A 22,295-nucleotide genomic window follows, 5' to 3' on the forward strand; every position below is an offset into this window, starting at 1 on the left:
GACAAGCTAATAAATCAAGTAAGAATCACAACAAGATTGGGCCGAAAGTGGGACGCCAACGAGACCAGGCAGTGAGCTCCCTGCAATTGAGAGACATCATCAGCAACCCTTGCCTGGGATGGCAAGGCCTCGGCTCTGCATACGTCCAACGATGGGGGAGTGCAAGTGCAAGAGATAGGCGTGACATGGTCCAGGCAGAGGTACCGAAAAATAAGGATGAAAGGTGGCTATCGAAGGCAGTGGAGTTGGGGGTCACAGGGCGCCTGGATGCAAAGGAACCTTCCCAAGTGCAAGCTCACTTGACGAGCTTTGGAGACTGAAGACCTTCCGCATTTCTTTCCTCTTGCGGTCCATGTATGACACTGTCCCTGCACACATGGGAGCTGAGAGAGGACCCTAACTGCAAGTCTTGTGGTCAACGGGGTTCACTGGCACACATACTGTCAGGATGCAGAACAGCTTCAACACAAAGATGTTATCGGTGATGCCACAACAAGGTCCTCCTGTCCCTTGCTGACACACTGGAGTGGGAGAGGTGTAAAAAGAAGCCAGCTGGCAGAGAGGCAAACAGGGCAGTCATTTTCATCAAGGAGAGGGCCACACCAGTCATATCAAAGAGGCATAAATCCAATCTGCTGCAAACCGCCAAATCATGGGAGATGAGGGTTGATGTGGGGAGAATGCTGCAGTTCCCAGAGGTGGTGCCAAACACATCTTGACCAGATATCGTACTGTGGTCCACCAAAGACAAGAAAATCATCCTGGTGGATCTCACAGTGCCGTGAAGGGAAGGATGTGAGGAGGCTCACAAGAGGATGGATCTGGTGTACCAGTCTTTAGCCCAAGAATGCAGGGACAAAGGATGGCAGATGTAGCTATTCCCCATGGAGATCGGCTGTAGAGGGTTCCCGGCAAGGTCAGCTTGGAGGTTATTGTCTATGCTGGGCCTTGATGGAAAGAGCAAGAACCAATCAGCTCGCAGGATGGGGCAGGAAGCAGAACGAGCCTCTTGCTGGATACGGAGCGGGCAAGAGGAGTTGAACTGGAAGTCTGGAGCAGATGGGCAGTGACCTGGCCACCGCTGCTGTCCACCAACTGGAGAGTGGAGTGGTTAAGGGTTGTAACACTCTTTGGAGGTTGGGAACCACCTGATGACATCTGCCCCTGGCCAAAGGCTACAGCTACCTCATCGGGTAACTGAAGAGAGCACCCTGTCTTCTATGCATCAAGCTCATTTGAAAGCGAAGCCCTGCTGTCACCACTTGATATAAGAGGTGATGGTATTCAAGCCCTGCCATAATTGTTGAGCATACATTGTTTATTCAGGTTTAGTCTGGACTTGCCATTTTGCCTGTGAGACGGCTTTCTGGAGATCATACCTGGACCTCTTGTAACTTCCTTGGTCACCAGACCTGAATGCCACTGATCTGGCCCTCAGCAGATTGCAGATCTCATGGTTTATCCAGGGTTTCCGGTTGGGGAAGACTCTGAGTGATTTTGTGGGGACACACTTGTCTACAACTGCTTTAATAAAGTCCATAACAACCATGGTGTATTCATTCAGATCCACAGTGAGTCCTTGAACACGACCCTGTCCACTGACATGAAACAAACTCATAACCACTCCTCTGCTTCCCACGACCAACTCTTTGTCGTCCTATTCACTGAAGTTTTGCTCTTTAGCCTCTGCCTGTAACCAGATAGGAGAAAGACAACCAAGTGATCCAGTTTAGCGAAATGGGATTGTAGGCATTCCTTATCTTAGTATAACAGTGGTCTAGTGTGTTGGGGTCTCTGGTGCTACACGGTATATGCTGAAGGCAGTTGGGCAGAGTTTTCTTCAAACAAGCCTGGTTGAAGTCCCTGACTATGATTTGAAGTGTGTTGGGATGGACTCTTTGTTGTTTGGAGATGACATCATGCAGTATCTGAAGCGCTTGATTATAGTTGGCCCCTGGTGGTATGAAAACTGTGCTCAGGTCTATGGATGAGAACTCCCTATGTAAATAGAATGGATTGCATTTGACCATCAGGTATTCAAGGTCAGGGGAAGACGACTCCAACAAAACTGCCGCATCGGAGCACCACCAAGAGTTCATCATGAAACATACACCTCCATCTTTTGCCTTTTCTGAATCAGCAGTTCAGTCCATATGGAAAATTGAGAAGCCTTCCAGTTCGATTGCTGAACCTGGCAGGCTGGGAGACAAAGTCTTCCTCAGACTTAGAACACAATAGTCCCCAATTTCCCTCTGATACAGCAACTTTTCCTCAGAATCTCAATTTTGTTCTCTAGCAACTGTGCATTTGCTAACAAGGTGCTGGGTAGAGGGGACCTTATCCCTCAATGTTTCAGTCTGGCTTGCAGGCCCCCCTTTCCTGTCTCACTTCCAGCCATGGTGATGAACCTTCATCTGCTTAAAGGAGCCGAAACTCTCTAGTCTGCCAACACCTTCAGACGATTGTGAATCCTAGCAGGAAAATTTACTAGTGCTGCACGGGGTGGGGGAGGAGGTGCGGGATTAACTGTATTTACAGAAGGATAGGAACCAGAGCACCAGAACTGATAGTGCCGTGGTTGTGAAGAACGATATTGTTAGCCTACATACAAAGTCAGGAATCAAAAGGTTGAGCACAGTGGGACTAATGTTCTGAGCTGTGTAGATTTCAAAGCAATCAGTATTGTAGGAAAGGCAAATGAGCTTAGGGCATGGATCAGTTTATGGAATTAAGCTATTGTAGCCATTTGTGAGCTTTGGTTGCAGGAGGGGCAGCTCGGTATTCTGGAGTTCTGTTGTTTTAGATGTGATAGAGGAGAAGGGCTTAATGGGGGAAGGGTGGCATTACTAATCGGGGACAATGCCCATGGTAGTGCTGAGTCAGACTGGAAAACTCATCTAGTGAAGCTTTGTGGGTGGAACTGAGGAATAAGAAAGGTATGACCACATTGTTGGGATCCTATTATAGACCACCCAACAGTCCGCAGGATCTTGAGGAGCAAATTTGTAGAGAGATCGCAGACTGTTGCAAGAAACATAAGGATGTGATAGTAGGTCATTTTAACTACCACCTATTGACTGGTATTCTCATACTATAAAAGGCCTGGATGGGAAATAGTGTGTCAAATGTGTCTAGGGATCTATATTCTTAGCCAAGGGAGATACTGGAGGACTGGAGGATAGTTAATGCTGTTCCATTGTTTAAGAAAAGCTCTATGAATAAGCTAGGAAATTATAGACCAGTGAACCAGACATCAGTAGTGGGAAAGTTATCGGAAGGTATTCTAAGGGACTGGATATATAGGTATTTGGAGAGACAAGGGCTGATTAGCGATAGTCAACATGGCTTTGTTCATGGTAAGTCATGTCTAACTAATTTTATAGAGTTTTTTGAGGAAGTTACCAGGAAGGTTGATGAAGGCAAGGCAGAAGATGTTGTCTACAATGAACTTTAGCGAGGTCTTTGACAAGGTCCCTCATGGGAGGTTGGTGAAGTAAGTTCAGACTCTTGGCAGTCAAGATGAGGTGGCAAATTGGATTAGACATTGGCTTTGTGTCAGAAGCCGGAGAGTGGTAGTAGGTGGTTTGCCTTGCTGACTAGAGGCCTGTGACTAGTGATGTGCTGCAGGGATCGGTGTTGCGCCTAATGTTGTTTAGCACCTATATTATCAATCTGGATGACAATGTGGTAAACCGGATGTGGGGTTTGAGGACCTGAGTTATAGGGCAAGGTTGAATAGGTTAGGACTTTATTTAATGGAATGTAGGGGAGATTTGATAGAGTTATAAAAAAATTATGAGGGGTATATAGGTAGGCTAAATGTAAGCAGGCTTTTTCCACTGAGGTTAGATGAGACTACAACTAGAGGTCATGGGTTAAGGGTGAAAGATGAAATGTTTAAGGAGAACATGAGGGGAAACTTCTTCACTCAGAGGTTGGTGAGAGTGTGGAACAGGCTGCCAACACAAGTGGTGGATGTGGGGTCAATTTCAACATTTAAGAGAAATTTGGATAGGTGGGGTATGGTCCAGGTGCAGGTCGATGGGACTGGGCAGACTAGTGGTTTGGCATGTGCTAGATGGACCAAAGGGCCTGTTTCTGTGCTGTAGTCTTCTATATAAATATATTCACAGTTTACTTTCTGGATCAAAATGTATTTTTAGAAGGTCCCAATTAACTTTCACCACATTTTGGAACAAATTCTCCACCTTTCCAAACTGAATTAGAAAGGGACACAGTATAAGGAGATTTGAATCAGACTCAACTAAATTTGTCCTTCTCCTGCTTTGTATCACATAGTGGAATTTTAATATACTGTTTAGCTTTGAATGTCCACACTTGACAAATGAGCAATTTTGGATTCTTCATTGTGATCATTTTATTTATATACACCCTGGTAGAGAAGCATAAGCCATCTAACATTTCTCATGAATAATCTAAGATATTTTTCTTTCTAGGCGAAGAACAAAGTTCTTTGAACTCGTAAATTCAGGAAAATACAATTGGAATGTAAAAGACCAACGGGAAATGCTCAGGTCAATATCTGCATGAAACGCCTGTCAAACGAAATATTGAACCCAGATCTTACGTGGTATAAACTGGGTGTATGTGGCAATTTTTCTTTGGGTACTTCATGATGTCCTAATACGCAAAAGAGTTCAAGATAGACAGACAAATTTTGGACCAGTGCAGCCTGTGCCATTTTGTAAAAGGTGTGCATGTACCCACCTGACAACTGATGGCCACAAGAGAAGGAAGTTGATTATACAAGGGTGCAAACCACATAGGACACCAGATCCCCATTTTCAAACACTGCTCCTGCCAAAACAATGTCGAGTTTGCTGTAGGTGGAATTAGTAAACTGAGCTGTAGATAAAGCTGGCAGGACATATGATGTGAAGGCAGTTTAAGCAAGAATAAAATATCCCTCTCTGGTGTATTTAGTGGACCCACTGTCCTGGCACTGACTCCTCTTCATGGCACCAGCTTGGAGGGTTCTTGCTGACTATAGGATATAACTCCAGCTATTCACATCCTCATCATGATCTCTGACATTTCCTGACAACCCTGATCCTTGATTTCTTACCGGCTCAGTGAGCACACTATTCATAGCACCACAGCTGAGAATATTCCTAGCAAAGAACTCTCCCCTACTTCCTGTGCCCACAAAGCACCTCTTCTTTAAGAGACCCTGGTTGCCTTGGAATACTTGCTGCATGCAGCCAATCAACAGCACAGGCAACATTGACAGCAAGCTACGCTCATTTGCAAGATTAGGCAGCAACAATTCAATGTGAACTTCAATGAATATGTATGCAAGGGGTTATCAATTAACATATATCAGTTCCTACACTTTTTTCTCTTTTGGTGAAGGAGGTGTGAACCAATTTTTCTAATTTTAAAGTTACTGCAAAAGTAAATTATATACATGCACGTTGCAGTGCATATGCAAACCCTGTAAATCATTTAAAATCCATCAGAGTGCATTAGTCTATTGGACCAAGTTTCACAGATGTGTATTAACAAAGCTGCCTGCTAATGAAAATGCGTATTGTCATTGTAGGTCGATGCTGATGACTGCCTGTGACCTTGGGGCTGTAACAAAACCGTGGGAGATATCAAGACAGGTCAGCACATTGAAAAAACATGATCTTTTGCTCTGAATTGCCCCTTAACTGCAAACTATATAATTTAGACATATTTGTAATTAAAACATAAATGTGAATTTGCAAATTAGCAAATTAAGTGAAAATTCACAAATCTTAGCAGTCCAAAATCTGTCCTTTATTAAAGAACTGTCGGTTCCTATAAGGATCACTTTAAACTTTGGGCCAGAATGCACTGGTGCATTCTTCTGAGAAGAACTACTGGCTGCAATGTGCAGGGTGATGCATTCTGGGCCACATGGCTGCTATGACTGGTGGGTCAAGCACAGCCTCAGTCATTGCATTAATGTCATTGAAGATCACTTAAAAGTCAATGCTTCTATTTCTCTTTTAATGTATGATTTTCTCTTTATCTAATAGTAAATTAATGCTTCTGTGAAGAAATCTATTTCTAACATTTTTTGATTTTTTTCTAATTTTTTTTTTCATTTTGGAAGCAGCGTAACAAGTAGCCAGAAGGCCGTTCAAGATTCATGCCTGTGTCCTGGTCACCACCTGTGATCCACTATGTCAGGTGGAAAGGTAGTAATAGTGCTTGAGGAGCTACGGGGCAGATAACTCAAAGAAACAGGAGCAGGAGGAAGCCAGCTGTCTCTTCATGCTTTCCACCATTCATTACGGATGTGTTTTCATTGGACAGAGTCCAGAGGAGGTTCAGGAGAATGATTCCAGGAATGAAGGGGTTAACATAGGAGGAACATTTGGCAGCTTTGGGCCTGTACTCACTGGAATTTAGAAGAATGCAAGGGGATCTCATTGAAACCTAGTGAATGTTGAAAGGGCTAGAGAGGGTAGAGGTGGAGAGGATGTTTTCTCTGGTGGGGGTATCCAGAACTAGAGGGCACAGCCTCAAAATTGAGTGGTAACCTTTTAGAACAGAGGTAAGGAGTAACTTTTTTAGCAGGAGAGTAGTAAATCTGTGGAATTCTTTGCCACAGACTGTGGTGGAGGCCAAGACCGTGAATATATTTAAGGTGGAAGTTGATCGCTTCCTGATCGGTCAGGGCATCAAAGAATATGGCGAGAAGGCAGGTGTATGGGGCTAAGTGGGATCTGGGATCAGCCATGATGGAATGGCGGAACAGACTCGATGGCCTGAATGGTCTAATTCTGCTCCTTTGGCTTATGGTGTTATGATCATAGCTCTTCTGCATCAGGGCTCCTCTTCTTCGTGCCAGCCTTCATTTCCACCGTCTTTCAAAAATTATCTAACTTCTTTTTAAACAGCTCTAGTGCTCCGGACTCAGCAACCTTGTGGCATAGAGAATTTCAAAGATTCAACACTATCTGCAAAGCTTAATGGAGCTGTGGGACCAGCATGGTTGACAATCCAGTCAAAACCCAGCCCATTGTTTTGTTAATGTAGTCAAGCATCTCACTGAAATAGTGAAAATAATAAGAACAGGCGAATCGGTTAGTTGCTCCAGCCAGACACATCAGTAAAGGAAAGTTTCACAAGGCAAAGACACCAAAATTTAGATTTTACTGTTTTTCTTTAAGACACATCCATTTGTGCTCAACAGTAAATTTATTCTTGTCGAAAAAATATTGTAACAACTTAGTTACTAACACCTTAATTAGAAAAATCTTTAGAACTTGTTCAGCAAAGTCTATTCGAATCTTGCTGTGTTCACATCAGTATTGATGTTTGAAACAAATAGCTTTTCCCTGCGTTTCTTACCTTTTTATCAATGCTGTTCAATTCACTAACCAATGCGAAGCTAGATTCTTTTCTATGGGTATAGCTTCTCTAGATATTGACATTTAGCATTCAGAGAAAATATTTTCTCATTGAGAACTCTGTGACCCTCTTACAGGTTGCCAAACTGGTTACGAGTGAATTCTTCGAACAAGGAGACAGGGAAAGATCAGAATTAAAACTCACCCCCTCAGTAAGTGAAAGCTCTTTACTTGCACATCCACACAGTTCCATGATTAATGTTCAAAGCATTGGTGTTAAGTATTGAAAGGTTATGTGCTTTCCTAATCTGTGCACACCCACAAATGAGGGAGCTTTCTACATCAGCTTCAATTTGTCCTTAGAGCTTCATGTATGTATGATAAATTAATTCACACCACTTAGATGTGAACCCTAGATAACTATTTTTAATAAAGCTGCAGTACAACCATGCCTCTAATTAGCCTGGGAAATAGTGAAACTCTCTATCATTTTCCTTGTCCATATCAGCAGTGGCCAATACCTGCTTTAGGTGATGGAGGAAAGTTCAGGGAGATGCCAGAGGTATAGAGGGGTGGATGACTGGAACACACTGGCTGGGGTGAGAACAGTGGTTGATATAATAGGGACATTTAAGAAACTCTTAGATAGGCAGATGGATGTAAGAAAAAGGGAGGGTTATGGGCTGAGTACAAAGAAAGGGTTAGAGTGATCATGAAGTAGTTTTATGTAGGTCATCACAACATCATGGGCTGAGGGGCCTATAGTGTGCTGTACTGTCAGCCTAAAATACATTATGGAAATGTTGGTACTGTGTATTTCTATCCATGGAGCATAGCATGCTGTATGTTATAATAAAAAGATAACTTTATCGTGTATTCCAAAGCATCAATGGCTTTATAATGAAAATTTGTGAACTTAGCAGCTCATACATAATTATGAATCTTCGCGTAGAAATTAGATCACCCCAAATAGAAACAAGATCTTCATTATATCTCCAGACCTGTGTTCCCACATGTTTACTGCTCATAGAAATTCCAGATCTTGTGGCAAGCACTGTGATGCTTCCTGTCGTCTCAGGGACAATTGCACTTGCTCCCAATGTGTACAATAGTTGGTTATGCAAAAGCCTGGTAATTTCATGCCAAAAGCCATTCTTATTTTCACCTGGTTCTGCCATGTGTGTCACTTCCCGGAGTGAAGAGCTTTGGAATAATGTGCCAGGTTTCAGGAGTAATGCTAATGGCGGTTTGTTTCCTGTTGCGAGGAGGTGGAAGAGCTCGAGGCCTGATGCCAGGCAAATAACCACTTCCTTGGTGTCAACAAGACAAAGGAGATGGTTATCGACTTCAGGGGAACTCGCACCAGTCACATCCCTCTTTATGGCAGTAGCACAGAAGTGGAAACCATGAGGCGTTTCAAGCTTCTGTGAATGCACATCTCCCACAACCTCTCATAGACCCAGAACACACCCTATGCAATCAGGAATGCTTGCCAATGCCTTGACTTTCTGAAGAGAGCTGGAATATGCACATCTATACTCACGGCATTCCGAAGAAGTGCAGTAATCATTAATGGAGAAGTGATCATTAATGGAGAATGTGTGGAGCAGGTTAAGACCTACAAGTATCTGGGAGTACAGTTAGACGAGAAGCTAGACTGGACTGCCAACACAGATGCCTTGTGCAGGAAGGCACAGAGGCGACTGTACTTCCTTAGAAGGTTGGTGTCATTCAATGTCTGTAGTGAGATGCTGAAGATGTTCTATAGGTCAGTTGTGGAGAGCGCCCTCTTCTTTGTGGTGGCGTGTTGGGGAGGAAGCATTAAGAAGAGGGACGCCTCACGTCTTAATAAGCTGGTAAGGAAGGCGGGCTCTGTCGTGGGCAAAGTACTGGAGAGTTTAACATCGGTAGCTGAGCGAAGGGCGCTGAGTAGGCTACGGTCAATTATGGAAAACTCTGAACATCCTCTACATAGCACCATCCAGAGACAGAGAAGCAGTTTCAGCGACAGGTTACTATCGATGCAATGCTCCTCAGACAGGATGAAGAGGTCAATACTCCCCAATGCCATTAGGCTTTACAATTCAACCGCCAGGACTTAAGAACTTTTTAAAAGCTATTATTATAGTGATTTAGATGCATATCATATTTTTTACTGAGTTAAGTATTGTATGTAATTAGTTTTGCTACAACAAGTGTATGGGACATTGGAAAAAAGTTGAATTTCCCCATGGGGATGAATAAAGTATCTATCTATCTATCTATCTATCTATCTATCTATCTATCTATCTATCTATCTATCTATCTATCTATCTATCTATCTATCTATCTATCTATCTATCTATCTAAAGAACATCCTAACATGCCACAACACTGCATAGTATGGAAACTGTCCTGCAGTGGAGCGGGAGACTCTACGCCAGGTAGTCAAACCTGCCCAACGCGTCACCGGCACTTGAACAACATCTATACAGAAAGATGCCAGAAAAAGCCCAGTCACATCACGAAGGTTCCCATCCACCCTGCTCACGGACCACGTGTCCCACTCCCAACATGGAGGAGGCTACGAAGCATCCGCACCAGGACCACCAGACTCAAAAACAGTTACTCTCCCCAAGCAATAAAGCTGATCAACACCTCTACCCACTAATCCACCCCTCCCCACCTGAACCACCACCACTTTAACATTTCCTGTCAGAGTCACCTTATGTGCAGGCACTCCTGTGCCTAGCATCACATTATAGACATACTATCAATCTATGTCTATAAGCTATCATACATATTTATATTTATTCTGGTTGTTTTATTGTTGTGTTCTTCATCTTATTGTGTTTTTTTTTGCTGCATTGGATCCAGAGTAACTATTATTTTGTTCTTCTTTTGTACTGGAAATGATATTAAACAATCTTGAATTCTGAATCTTATGTCAAGGAGATGCAAGCTACTAAACTTCCTGACTGTTAGAAGAGTTTTGTTGAAGGATGAGTATCCGAGGTATGCCATGCGTGATTGGAAATGTTTGAGTGATGGTCTGTAGTGGCTGTGGTTTTAAAAAAGGGCTTTGAATAGAACTCCAACTACTTCAGTCTCCACCACAGACTAATGTTAATAAATTACAACTTGTTTTTTCAATGTGGCTATTAAATGCATGAGACTAACTGACTGCACCTTGTGCTGTGATGTTACTGTCTGTAAGAAACAGGAGCAGGAGACAAGACAGCTCCTCGAGCCCATTTTCTGATTCAATCAAATCATCGGCTCTTCTGATGTTTGGCCTCAACATTTAATATACATATCTTTCAATGCCTCTGCAGAACATAAATCTCTCTCAGACTTACAAACAAGGTATAATATCCCTCTAATCCAGAGCTTCCCAATTTGGGGTCCACAGACCCCCTCGGTTACTGTTAAGGCTCCATGGCATAAAAAAGGTTGTTAACCCCTATCCTGATATAAGGACTCACAGCCAGAGAAATTTCTCTTCATCCCAATTTCAAGTGGTCAGTCCCTTAACCTGAAACCACCCCTGACAGATTTGGTGAAAAATTCTTAGCAAAGGTTCTATCTGGTGATAAATCAGATGACCTAGCTCTACAGGGAAAAGCTAATACTGAAATTTAAAAGTTGTCGCAAGAATAAACCTGGACGATTTAACAACGAATCATCGTTAATGATGCTTTCACCCACTATGCTATTAATAGTAAAATTACTTGTTATAACAATAAATCTTACTTCATCTTTAATTATAAAACAAATGTCAGCTTAAGTTATTCAGCATTAAATAAATTATATATAATCAGAATCAGGTTTAATAGCACTGGCATATGTCGTGAAATTTGTTGTTTTGCGGCAGCAGTACTTCGCAATGCATAATAAAAAACTATAATTTACAGAAAGAAATATATATTAGAAATTAAATTAAATAAGTAGTCCAAAAAGAGCAAAAAAAGAAAGCAAAGTCGTGAGGTTATATATCTGGTGGTGAAGGGAAAGAAGCTGTTCCTGAAATGTTGAGTGTGTGTCTTCAGGTTTCTGCGCCTTGTCCTTGATGGTAGCAATGAGGGCATGTCCTGGGAGATGGGGGTCTTTAATGATGCATGTCACCTTTTTGAGACATCACCTTTTGAAGATGCCCTTAATATTGGGCAGGCTGGTGCTCATAATGGAGCTGACTGAGTTTACAACTTTCTGCAGCTTTTTCCAATCCTGTGCAGCAGCTTCTCCAGACCAGATGGTGATGTAACCAGTTGGAATGCTTTCTGCAGGATATCTATAGAAATTTGCGAGAGGCTTCGAAGAGTTACCAAGTCTCTTCAACTCCTAATGAAATATAGCTGCTCTTGTGCCATCTTTGTAATAGCACCAAAATGTTGGGCCCAGGATAGCTCTTCAGAGATGTTGACACCCAGGAACTTGAAACTGCTCACCCTTTCCACTGCTGATCCCTCAATGAGGACGGGTGTGTGTTCCCTCAACTTCTTGAAGCCCACAATCAATTCCTTGGTCTTAATGACATTGAGTGCAAGGTTGTTGTTGCAACACCACTCAACCAGCTGATCTGTCTCACTCCTGTACGCCTCCTGATCACCACCTGAAATTTTGCCAACAATAATTGTATCGTTGACTACTTTATAGATGGTGTTTAAGCTGTGCCTAGCCACACAGTTGTGGGTGTAGAGAGAGCAGAGCATCCTCAGGGTGCACCAGCATTGATTGTCAGTGAGGGGGTGATGGTATTTCAGATCCACACTGACCATGTGGAGTCAAGGATCTAGTTGGAAAGGGAAGTACAGAGGCCCAGGTTTTGGAGCTTGTTGATTAGTATAGAGGATATGATTATATTGAACGCTGAGCTGTAATCAACAAACAGCAGCCTGACGTAGCTATTGCTTTTGTCCAGGTGTTTCAAGGCTGAGTGGAGAGCCAGTGAGATTGCATCCACGGTAGACTTATTGTGGCAATACACAAATTGCAGCAGGTCCAGGTCCTCGCTTAGGCAGGAGTTGTTCTGACCATAATCAACCTCTCAAAGCACTACATCATGGGAGATGTGCACCTGGGCCGTAGACGTTGATGCAGTTCACCCTGCTCTTCTTCAGCACTGGCATGGTTGTCGCCCTTTTGAAGCAGAACGGAACCTGTTACTGCAGCACTGAGAGACTGAAGATGCCCTTGAACACCTCCACCAGTTGGTGGGCACAGGTTTTCAGTGCTCTACCAGGTACACCATCAGGACCAGGCACATTACGAGGGTTCTTTCATACTCTGAAGCCGGCCTCCGAGACAGAGGTCACAGGGTCACCGGCTGCTGCAGGGATTCACACAGGTGTAGTTTTATTCTCCCTTTCAAATCATGCAAAAAAGGCATTGAGCTCACCTGGGAGTGAAGTATCAAAGCCGTTCACTGGCAGTTCTCTATTAAGAAATACACCAAAGCATCCACCCATTTGATGGACCAGTTCAGCAGCAGAGTCCATTGACAGGGACATAATATTGAAACAAGGCCATGATCCAAATGTGATGTTAGCATTCATTTCGAGATGACTAGAATATAGATGCAAGGAGTAATATTGAGGCTTTATAAGACATTGGTGAGGCCTCACTTGGAGTATTGTGAGCAGTTTTGGGACCCTTATCTAAGAAAGGATGTGATGACATTGGAGAGGGTTCAAAGGCATTTCACAAGAATGATTCTGGGATTGAAAGGCTTGTCACCTCTGGGCCTGTCCTCACTGGGATTCAGAAGAATGGGGGGATGGAATCTCACTGAAACCTATCGAACATTGAAAGGGCTCAATAGTGGATGTGGAGAGTCAAAGACTGGAGGACAGTCTCAGTATAGAGGGGCATCCTTTTAGAATGGACATGCGAAGGAATCTCTTTAGCAGGAGAGGGGTGAATCTGTGGAATTTCTGCTCCTATATCTTATGGTCTTATGATCTTATTAACCGGTTTCATTTGGAAATGACACCAAAGATTGGGAGTGAGAAGAAATAACATACATTCATACCTTAATAACTGGATATTCAGAAACATTGACAAAACCTTGAGAGGAACCTGAAAAGTAAACAAGGAAAAGTAATAAAAATATTTAATTACAACCAGATAAAGATGGCAAGATTGAACTGTATAATTTCAATGGGAAAAATGTATGTTGAAATACTTAAGGCACCAAATGAGAAGCCCACTAAAAAGCAAATATCACGGTACTAAGTTGCTAACTTAGTGCTGTTTTCTTACTTGAACAGCAACCTTGCCTGTTCATCAGCAGAGAGCCAATATCACATGTGGCCAGCAAGAGTTAAAGGTAGCCTGAACCACAAAGAGGTCTGCTTTGGGCTACAGCATGTCCTAGCAGTTGTCGCAGGAAGAAAATCTGACGAATGAAACATGGATGAGAGTGAATTTTTCAGATATTGCACTGTAGAAGGAGCAGAGATCTTCAGTGAAGATGGAAAACCCTGTAGACAAACAGTTAAAAAGGCAGAAGGAGTCATTAGATATTGGTCCCAATATATCAATGCAGTTATAAAGAAGGCAAGTCAGATATTATACTTTATTAGGAGTGTGAAGAGATTTGGTATGTCAACAAATACACTCAAAAACTTCTATAGTTGTACCGTGGAGAGCATTCTGACAGGCTGCATCACTGTCTGGTATGGTGGGGGCTACTGCACAGGACTGAAAGAAGCTGCAGAGGGTTGTAAATTTAGTCAGCTCCATCTTGGGTACTAGCCTACAAAATACCCAGGATATCTTCAAGGAGCGGTGTCTCAGAAAGGCAGTGTTCACTATTATGGACCTCCAGCATCCAGGGCATGCCCTTTTCTCACTGTTACCATCAGGTAGGAGGTTCACACTCAGCAATTCAGAAACAGCTTCTTCCCTCTGCCATCTGATTCCTAAATGGATGGATTGGGGAGCATGCCTTATGAAAATAGGTTGAGTGAACTCAGCCTACCTCACTTTTTAAATATATATTATTTCTGTTTTTTGCACGATTTTTAATCTATTCAATATACGTATACTGTAATTGATTTATTTATTTATTATTCATATCATTATTTTTTTCTTCAATATAATGTATGGCATTGAACTGCTGCTGCTAAACTAACATATTTCACGACACATGCCGGTGATAATAAACCTGATTCTGATTGTAGTTAATGTCAAAGGTCCTAATTCTACAGGGTCCATGATCTCATTCCTGATCAATAGCATGATCACATATTAAAAGACAAACCCAAAGATTCTGCCCTAACCTGAAATGGTGATAAATTACATGTTTAAATAACATATCTAATCTCCTGTGAAGTTCAACCACACCCTTCCCGACCAAAATCGCTCAGCAGCCCATGATATCTGTTAATCAGGACTCATTCTGAATAGGTTTGTGCTCCACCAGACAGTACAACTGTAAACCTCACCCTTTCCTCTTGCAGGTTGGGCCCACAGCTAGCTATTTACTCAAAACAGCACTTCACCCAAATATACACTTTCAGTTCTCCTCCAGGACAAGGTAGCACTCAACCCGTCATGAGGAGCTAATCAGAGAGGCTGGTGAGCACAACTCCTTCTCAAACCAATGGCTAAGCCCGTGAGCAGTGGCCGGGTTAAATTAACTGAAAGATGTCATCTTCAGCACTCTTAATCCTGCTTCAATTCCTCCTCGTGTCTCGATCTATTGTGGTGTATCCCTCTCAGTTACCCTTATTAATTTATCCCACACTTACCTTTGAGTCCTCCTGATCTCAAATGGCAGAGTAAACTGGCCAGGCAAGAAGATTTGAAGTGAAGATCGAGCATTTTACAGCTCCACATTTGCAGTCACAATTTTAGAAACTGACACCGCAGAGGAAAATTGAGGCTATACTTGAAACTTGGGTGTTACCACTGCAGCAAGAAGTGGGGGGATCATGCAGCCGACAGCTCTCAAGGTCACGCACAAATTCTGCTGTAGAGACTGAAGACTTTGGAGAAGCTTACAGAAGATAGCAGACAGAGGAGGCAATGTGAAATGTTTCATGCATTGTGAAGCTGGCCAGAAAAAAAAATCTGAGATTAATGTAAGAGAAGCAGGGGGAGTCCAGTTTGGCTCTAGACCTTGTACACTCTCTCTGGCAGGGAATTAGAGGCCAGTTCCAGAGTACTATCACCGAGCAGAATTTGGTGGCTGAGGTCACCAGCAGCCAGCCGTAAGCACAACAGCAGAAGCTCAGACCACTGCCATTCATCATTACTGGCACCACTGTACCAAGGGATTGCAGGGCATCACAGTATCCAGGAATTCTGCAAAGGTTTACCAAAATTTTTTGAAGCATCACCTCAAGAGTAGCAACAGAGGTTCCATGGAGCCCATATTTGTCGGAAAACTCTTACCTCTCCCCCCACTTCCTTCCCCCCAACACAACCACTCGACCAGTACCCTTCTTGTTGCCTGTTCAGTTGCCAGTATGTCAAGATGGTGCCTTCTGGGCTCAAACACACGCAGTGTCACCAAGGCTGTCTATATTTCCCTCTGACTTCCACTTGGAATGTTACAGGCATGTGGTTAGCACTGTTCAGAAGTACTAGATCAGGCAAGAGGAACATGAAAGACAAGCCTTCAGAACCCACAAGGGATTTTGAATCAAACACAAAATAAAGTTAGTTTTGAGTTTTGCTTTTTTTTTTGGAATACAGCCAAGCAAATGGCATCAGTGACAGAAGCAGATTAAGGTGCAGATCTGCTGCAAAATGGACAGCTGTGGTATATTGTCTGGGAATGTGGTTAGTGATTTCTTGATGGGCATCCTGGGTAGAAGGAGACAGTCTAGGTCACTTTCTGCTCTTGGTAACTGGTGGAAAAAGGCATCATCTCAGAATGACTAGGTTGTACAACACGCTGAAGTCTATATTGGCACCTATTCTTAGCACACTCGACTTCTTGACAAAGAAAAGGATCCCAAGCATTTCCTCAAAAAGTCAGAGGTTGGCCAACCAGGATCATTGTTGACTCAAATCTAAATCACACACGTTTACTTCTGATCAACAGCTTATTTTTTTCTATTGTTATGGTCTGCACCCAACCATGCCAGCCTCCAGTGTTCAGATACTCCAATTCTTCAGAGTATGGATAGCTGGCGCCGCCCCTTTAAAGATTCTGGCCCACCCCGCTAATTTGGCGGCCATGTTTTGGCGCCAAGATTTGGATATTTAAATAGCACCTGATCTCAGGTTCGGTGCTCAATTGTCAGCTCAACATTGTTTCAGTCTGTGATTGTGTTTAGGATTTCTATCTTGTTTGGAATCTCATCAGGTTCTCATCTAGAATCTAGTCAAGAACCTTTTTCTCGTCTCAGTCTCAAAATTGTGTCTCAGTTCTAACCTCAGATACTGCTGCACTTGGACCTTTACCATCCTTGCCTAGACCTCCTGCCATGTCTATGCTACATATGAATTAGAACTCAAGGGCTTTATCATATTATACTGCTTCTCAAGATTCTCCACACATAATCCTATCATCATACACTAGGACATCAACTGCTCGGTAATGATCATCACCTCGTGCTCTTGATAGTCATAAATAACCAGCATTCAATCTCATGGGATCATTTCGTTTTCAGATCTGATTAGCTTGTTATAATTTTCCTAATATCATTTATGGCAAAAAATAATTAAACTTCAGATTAGCTTTGATTATGTCGGGTACTTTGCTTGTGATAACTTAATGAATGTTGGAGAATGTGATCATTAAAGTATTAACTACTGTATTCTGTGCTGAACTCATTTTCAACCCTATTAGCATCTCAATACTGTTTCATTTTCTGATGACCACTTTACTGATGTGTTTGTCTTTATAGAGGAGGTGATCTGTGAATCTGTCTTTTTAGAGCTGTCTGTAATAGTCCTTGAGATACAGCAGCTCAGAAGTGGTGTTTATGCCCAATTAACAACACACGGTGTCATAGGTACAGGATTATTTACATATTTGCCCACAATCACACCACACTGTTCTCCTCCTTTGAAAATTTTTTTGCAGATACTGTATATAAGCCGTTACATATTCAGTCTTTCTCAGTTGCTTAAACCTGATAGGGTTTTGGCCTCTATTGTAGTATTAACTACTCAATGTATTGAAGATGTGAAATCCACTGTTACCCAACCTTACCATCAAACCTGCAGACAAAGGGGGCGCTGTTGCAGCATGGTGCACTAACCTCCAGCTTGCTGAGGCCAGGCGACAACTCTCAGACATCTCCTCCTACCTTCCCCTCAGGGAGGACCCCACTCCACACCATCAGAAAACTGCCTTCAATGCTATCACTGACCTCATCAACTATGGCGAAGTCTCAAACACTGCCACCAAACTTACAGTTCCCTTACCCTGCACTGCTCACTTCTACCTCCTAGCCAAGATCCACAAACCAGACTATCTGGATAGGCCTATTGTCTCTGCCTGCTCCTGCCCCACTGAACTCGTGTCCTCATATCTCGACTCCATTCTATCCCCCTTAGATCAGTCCCTTCCCACCTTTTCACGCCTTCAATCTTCCCAGTAACTTTCAATTCCCTGGCCCTGGCTGCCTCATCTTCACCATGGTTGTTCAGTCACGATACACTTCTATCCCCCATTAGGAAGGCCTCAAAGCTCTCCGCTTCTTTCTTGACAGAAGAACCAACTAATTCCCCTCCACCACCAACCTCCTCTGTCAGGCAGAACTGTTCCTCACCCTGAGCAATTTTTCCTTTGGCTCCTCCCGCTTTCTCCAAACCCGAGGTGTAGCCATGGGCACTCGTATGGACTGAAGCTACGTCTGCCTCTGTCAGCTATGTTGATGTTCGAAGCCTACCCCAGTTATACTCCTCAAATCTTCCTCTGCTATATTGATGATGCATTGGTGCTGCTTCATGCAGCCATGCTGAGGTTGTCAATTTCACCAACTTTATCTCTAACTTCCACCCTCCCGTTAAATTCTTCACTTGGGCCTCTCTGACAGCTCCGTCCCATTTCTTTATCTCTCTGTCTTCATCTCTGGAGACAAACTGTCAACTGACAGTTTTATAAGCCTACTGATTCACATAGTTATCTCAACTATTCCTCTTTCTACCCTACCTCCATAAAAATGCTATTCCCTTTTCTCAGTTTCTTCATCTCCACCGCATCTGTTCCCAGAATGCGACTTTCCATTTCAGGTCATCAGAGATGGCCACATTCTTTAAAGAATGGAGTTTCCCTCACTCTACTATTGATGCTGCTCTCACCCACATCTCCTCCATTTCCCATACATCTGCGCTCACCCCATCTTCCCACCATTGTAATAGTCCCTCTTGTCCTTACCTACCACCCCATCAGCCTCCACATCTAACACATCACAACTTTTGCCAAGTCCAAGGAACCCCATCACTAAACATATCTTTAACTCCCACCCTAACTCTGCTTTCTGCAGGGATCTTTCCATTCATAATTTCCTTGCCAGTTCATCGCTCCCCACTAATTTCCCACCGGGCACTTATCCCTTTAAGCAGCATAAGTGCTACACCTGCCCATACACCTCCTCCCTCACCTCAGAGCCTGAAACAGACCTTCCAGGTGAGGCAACACTTCACCTGCGAATCTGCTGGGGCTCTCGGAGTACACTCCAACCTAATGGTATGAATATTGATTTCTCTTTCCGGAGAACAAAATTACTACCCCTCCCCCCACCTTTCTCTATTCCCTACTCTGAACTTTTACTTCTTATCACCTGGCTTCACCCTCTTTCTCTTTCTCCTATTGTCCACTCTCCTCTCTGGCAAATTCTTTCTTCTGCAGTCCTTAACCTTTTCCACCCACTTGTCTCCTCCTTCTAGCAGGCCTCTTTCCCCTCCCCTCCCCTCCCCTTTTAATTCTGGTATCTCCACCCTTCCCTCTCAATCCTATGAAGGGTCATGGCCCGAAACGTCGACTGTTCACTCTTTTCCATAGATGCTGCCTGACTTGCTGACTTCCTCCAGCATTTTCTATGTGTTGCTCTGCATTTCCAGCATCTGCAGATTTTCTTGTGTTTGCAATCCTTAACAGTAGTTGGTTTCATATTCATTTCTGGAATAAACTCGTTATCATATGTTTCTTCAAGATCTTACGCTGCAATCATTTGGTTAGTGTGGCCTCTTCTAACATCAGACAAGATAACATATAATTAGCAGCATCGAACCAACACAATACACAAATGTGAGATACCGGTGACTTGGTATCCCACATATGTGTTCCTTTTTGGTTAGCTGCTGCTCATACACTATTTTTGTGTTGTCAGGTCTACTTCTCTTTGATATTACCTTTGTGTTTGTTTCAACTACTTTTTCTCCATTCTCTCCTCAAATCTTTGCTGTTGCAAATTCAAGCATGTCTTAAGCTCATGTCGTATGAGCAGCTCTGCTGGAGTGAATCCTGGAGTTCAATGTAGTGCTGTAAGATATTTGAACTAGAATTTGGCTAAATAGAATTGAGTTAAATTTAAATAAACTTGGAAAACTTGACTTTGAAAGACTTCCATAGTAATCCAGCAGATCAGGCAGCATCCGTTGAAATGAGCAGTCAACGTTTCGACGAAGGGTCTCGGCCCGAAACGTTGACTGCTCATTTCAACAGATGCTGCCCGACCTGCTGAGTTCATCCAGCTTGTTTGTATGTCTTGATTTGACTACAGCATCTGCAGTGTACTTTGTGTTTTCCATAGTAATCCGACAGATCCTTCAAGTGCATATAGAGACTGGATTGTATGGGGGAATTTAATTAATGTTTGATACCATTACACTTCATGAAGCATACGATCAAACATGACATGAATTAGCACCAATTCTTCACATTGTTTTGGGTTACACAGATCAATCACAGCTCCATAATTTTATGTTCTGTTAAATATGAAGACAAATGTCAAACGAGCGTTGATTAGGGCTGGAAAGCTGTCTTTGCCTTCTGAACAAAAGACATGAACTCTCTGAATTGTGTTGCTCCTCCATATCTGTTTTTAATTGTTTTGTTTTGCAGTACAGACAGTACAAGCTGTCACGAAATCTTCTAGATCTTTGTTCATACCTGGTTAATAATAGAAGAAGCTTCTTGCAAAGGACTTCATCTTGACAATGGTGGGATGTCTTAAGTGAAGATCTTTCTCCTCCTAAGACATTGAAGATGATTGTTCTACCTTGCAAGTAGTTTGAGTGCAAGACTTTGCCTGGCTAGCAATTTGAACCAAATCTGTCCATCATTTAAACCACACACATAACCGTCTTTCAGTGCGCCATTAAGATTTCACCAAAGCTGTGCTGTCTGAAAAGTTCTTTCATACAACAAAACTTGTTGAATGTTTCATATCTGTTCTTGTTGATTCCTTGCAAGAGACTTGTAATTCTGTGTTCTTTCAAGTGACTGTGGATTGAAATAATCTTTCAACATCTGCACATGAATAGAACATCTCTGGCTTTCTACAAAGTTACTTATTTGGTGCATATGAAAGTATGCTTCAGAAGCAAGAGTGGGTCTCTTGGCTTCTCCAGCCTATTCCACCATGTAATTACCGTAGATAGTGATTGATCTGATTGAAATCTCAACTCCACACTTCCTGCCCGTGGTATGTTTTCCCCCTCACCCCTCATTATTATCAATAAACTTATGTATTAAAAATATTTAAGGATTCTATTTCCACTGCCTAATTGGGAAGAGAGTTCCAAAGGCGCACAACCTTCAGAGAAAGAGTTTTGCCTCAGCTTTGAATTGAATGGGCAGTTCTGTGTTTCTTACACATGAGGAATCATCCTTTCTGCATCAAACCTTTCACATCCCCTCAGGTGCTTATGATTTAATCAAGAAACCTCTAACTCTTCTAAACTCTAGCAGATACAGGTTGCACCTATCTCACCTTTCTCCATTAGGTTAGACAGCCGTTTCATGTATTAGTCTCAAACAAGAGAAAATCTGCTGATTCTGGAAATCCAAGCAACACCTTGTGTGTGTTTTGTGTACTAGTCTCATAAGATTTCTCTGACTTCCTTCTGTTACGAACCCCATAACTGGGTCACTTACCAGCAAAGATGGAGAGGTCCGTTGAAGTCTGATGATACTATTTTTAACAGTATTTATTAGTAAAAATACCCAAAAATAATATCAATGCAAATGTACAGATAATATACGTCATCAATACTAAATCTAAAAGTGCGGGTATAATAATAATCAATAAGAAATAAGCTCTATCGTTGTCTAGGGGATAATATATTGTCCGATGGAAATATAAAGTTCACTCAGTTCATGCAGGCTGCAGCCTTTGGGGACTGCTGGGTTGCAATGGTTGGAGAGAGAGAGAGTTTTGGGAGAAAAACTTGCCGGCTTTCCTTTTATGATTTTGATCCGTCAGAGTCTCGTTGTTGTGGCCATTCACTTGTGGCCTCTCCTTTAGCTAAACTGTTCTTCCGTGGTGAGCCCGCCAATCCCAGGCAAGGGAGGACGCACACGAGCCCCCACCGGCTGTCGCTATTAAACGCTGTCACGGGATCTCTAGCGTTTCTCCTGGTGCGTCTAAAGGGGTTGTTCCCCAGACCCTCTTTTATCCTTACTCACAGGGTCTCAGATGTCAATCAGGTTGGGATGATGCAATCCCTCAACCAGCCCACTCTGGTCATCCCCTGAGGGGCTTCAATGAATAGTACAGTACTCAATACACAATTCCGTCTCCAAGAGACAATAGCCGTTATCAATGATTCCGTTTCGCTGAGGCCAGGACACATTCCAAACCCTGTGTATTCTGGACGTCTCTCTCTCATTTCCTGGGTCCCAGACCCGAATTAATAGCGATCTTGCGATTCTCAAAAAGGAGGCGGCGACTTTGTACCCTTTGGCCCCTCAGAGTTGCAGCACATTTGTAACTCTTCCAAAGCATAAACACCCTTCCTTAAACAAAGAGACCAAATCTACATAACCAGAGCATCGGACAT

The 22,295-nt window shown here is 42.9% G+C and overlaps 1 protein-coding gene across 1 annotated transcript in view; it reads left to right on the top strand.

Moving 5' to 3' along the window:
* pde11a (phosphodiesterase 11a) overlaps nt 1–22,295 on the top strand; it is a 244,611-nt gene that overhangs the window by 186,113 nt on the left and 36,203 nt on the right. Inside the window, exons 16-18 of the mRNA XM_073047136.1 lie at nt 4,458–4,535; nt 5,564–5,627; nt 7,484–7,558. Of these exons, the coding sequence (XP_072903237.1) occupies nt 4,458–4,535; nt 5,564–5,627; nt 7,484–7,558 (217 nt within the window). The remainder of the gene's footprint in view (nt 1–4,457; nt 4,536–5,563; nt 5,628–7,483; nt 7,559–22,295) is intronic.

This window comes from Hemitrygon akajei, chromosome 5 (assembly GCF_048418815.1).
Source record: "Hemitrygon akajei chromosome 5, sHemAka1.3, whole genome shotgun sequence".
Taxonomy (NCBI): domain Eukaryota; kingdom Metazoa; phylum Chordata; class Chondrichthyes; order Myliobatiformes; family Dasyatidae; genus Hemitrygon; species Hemitrygon akajei.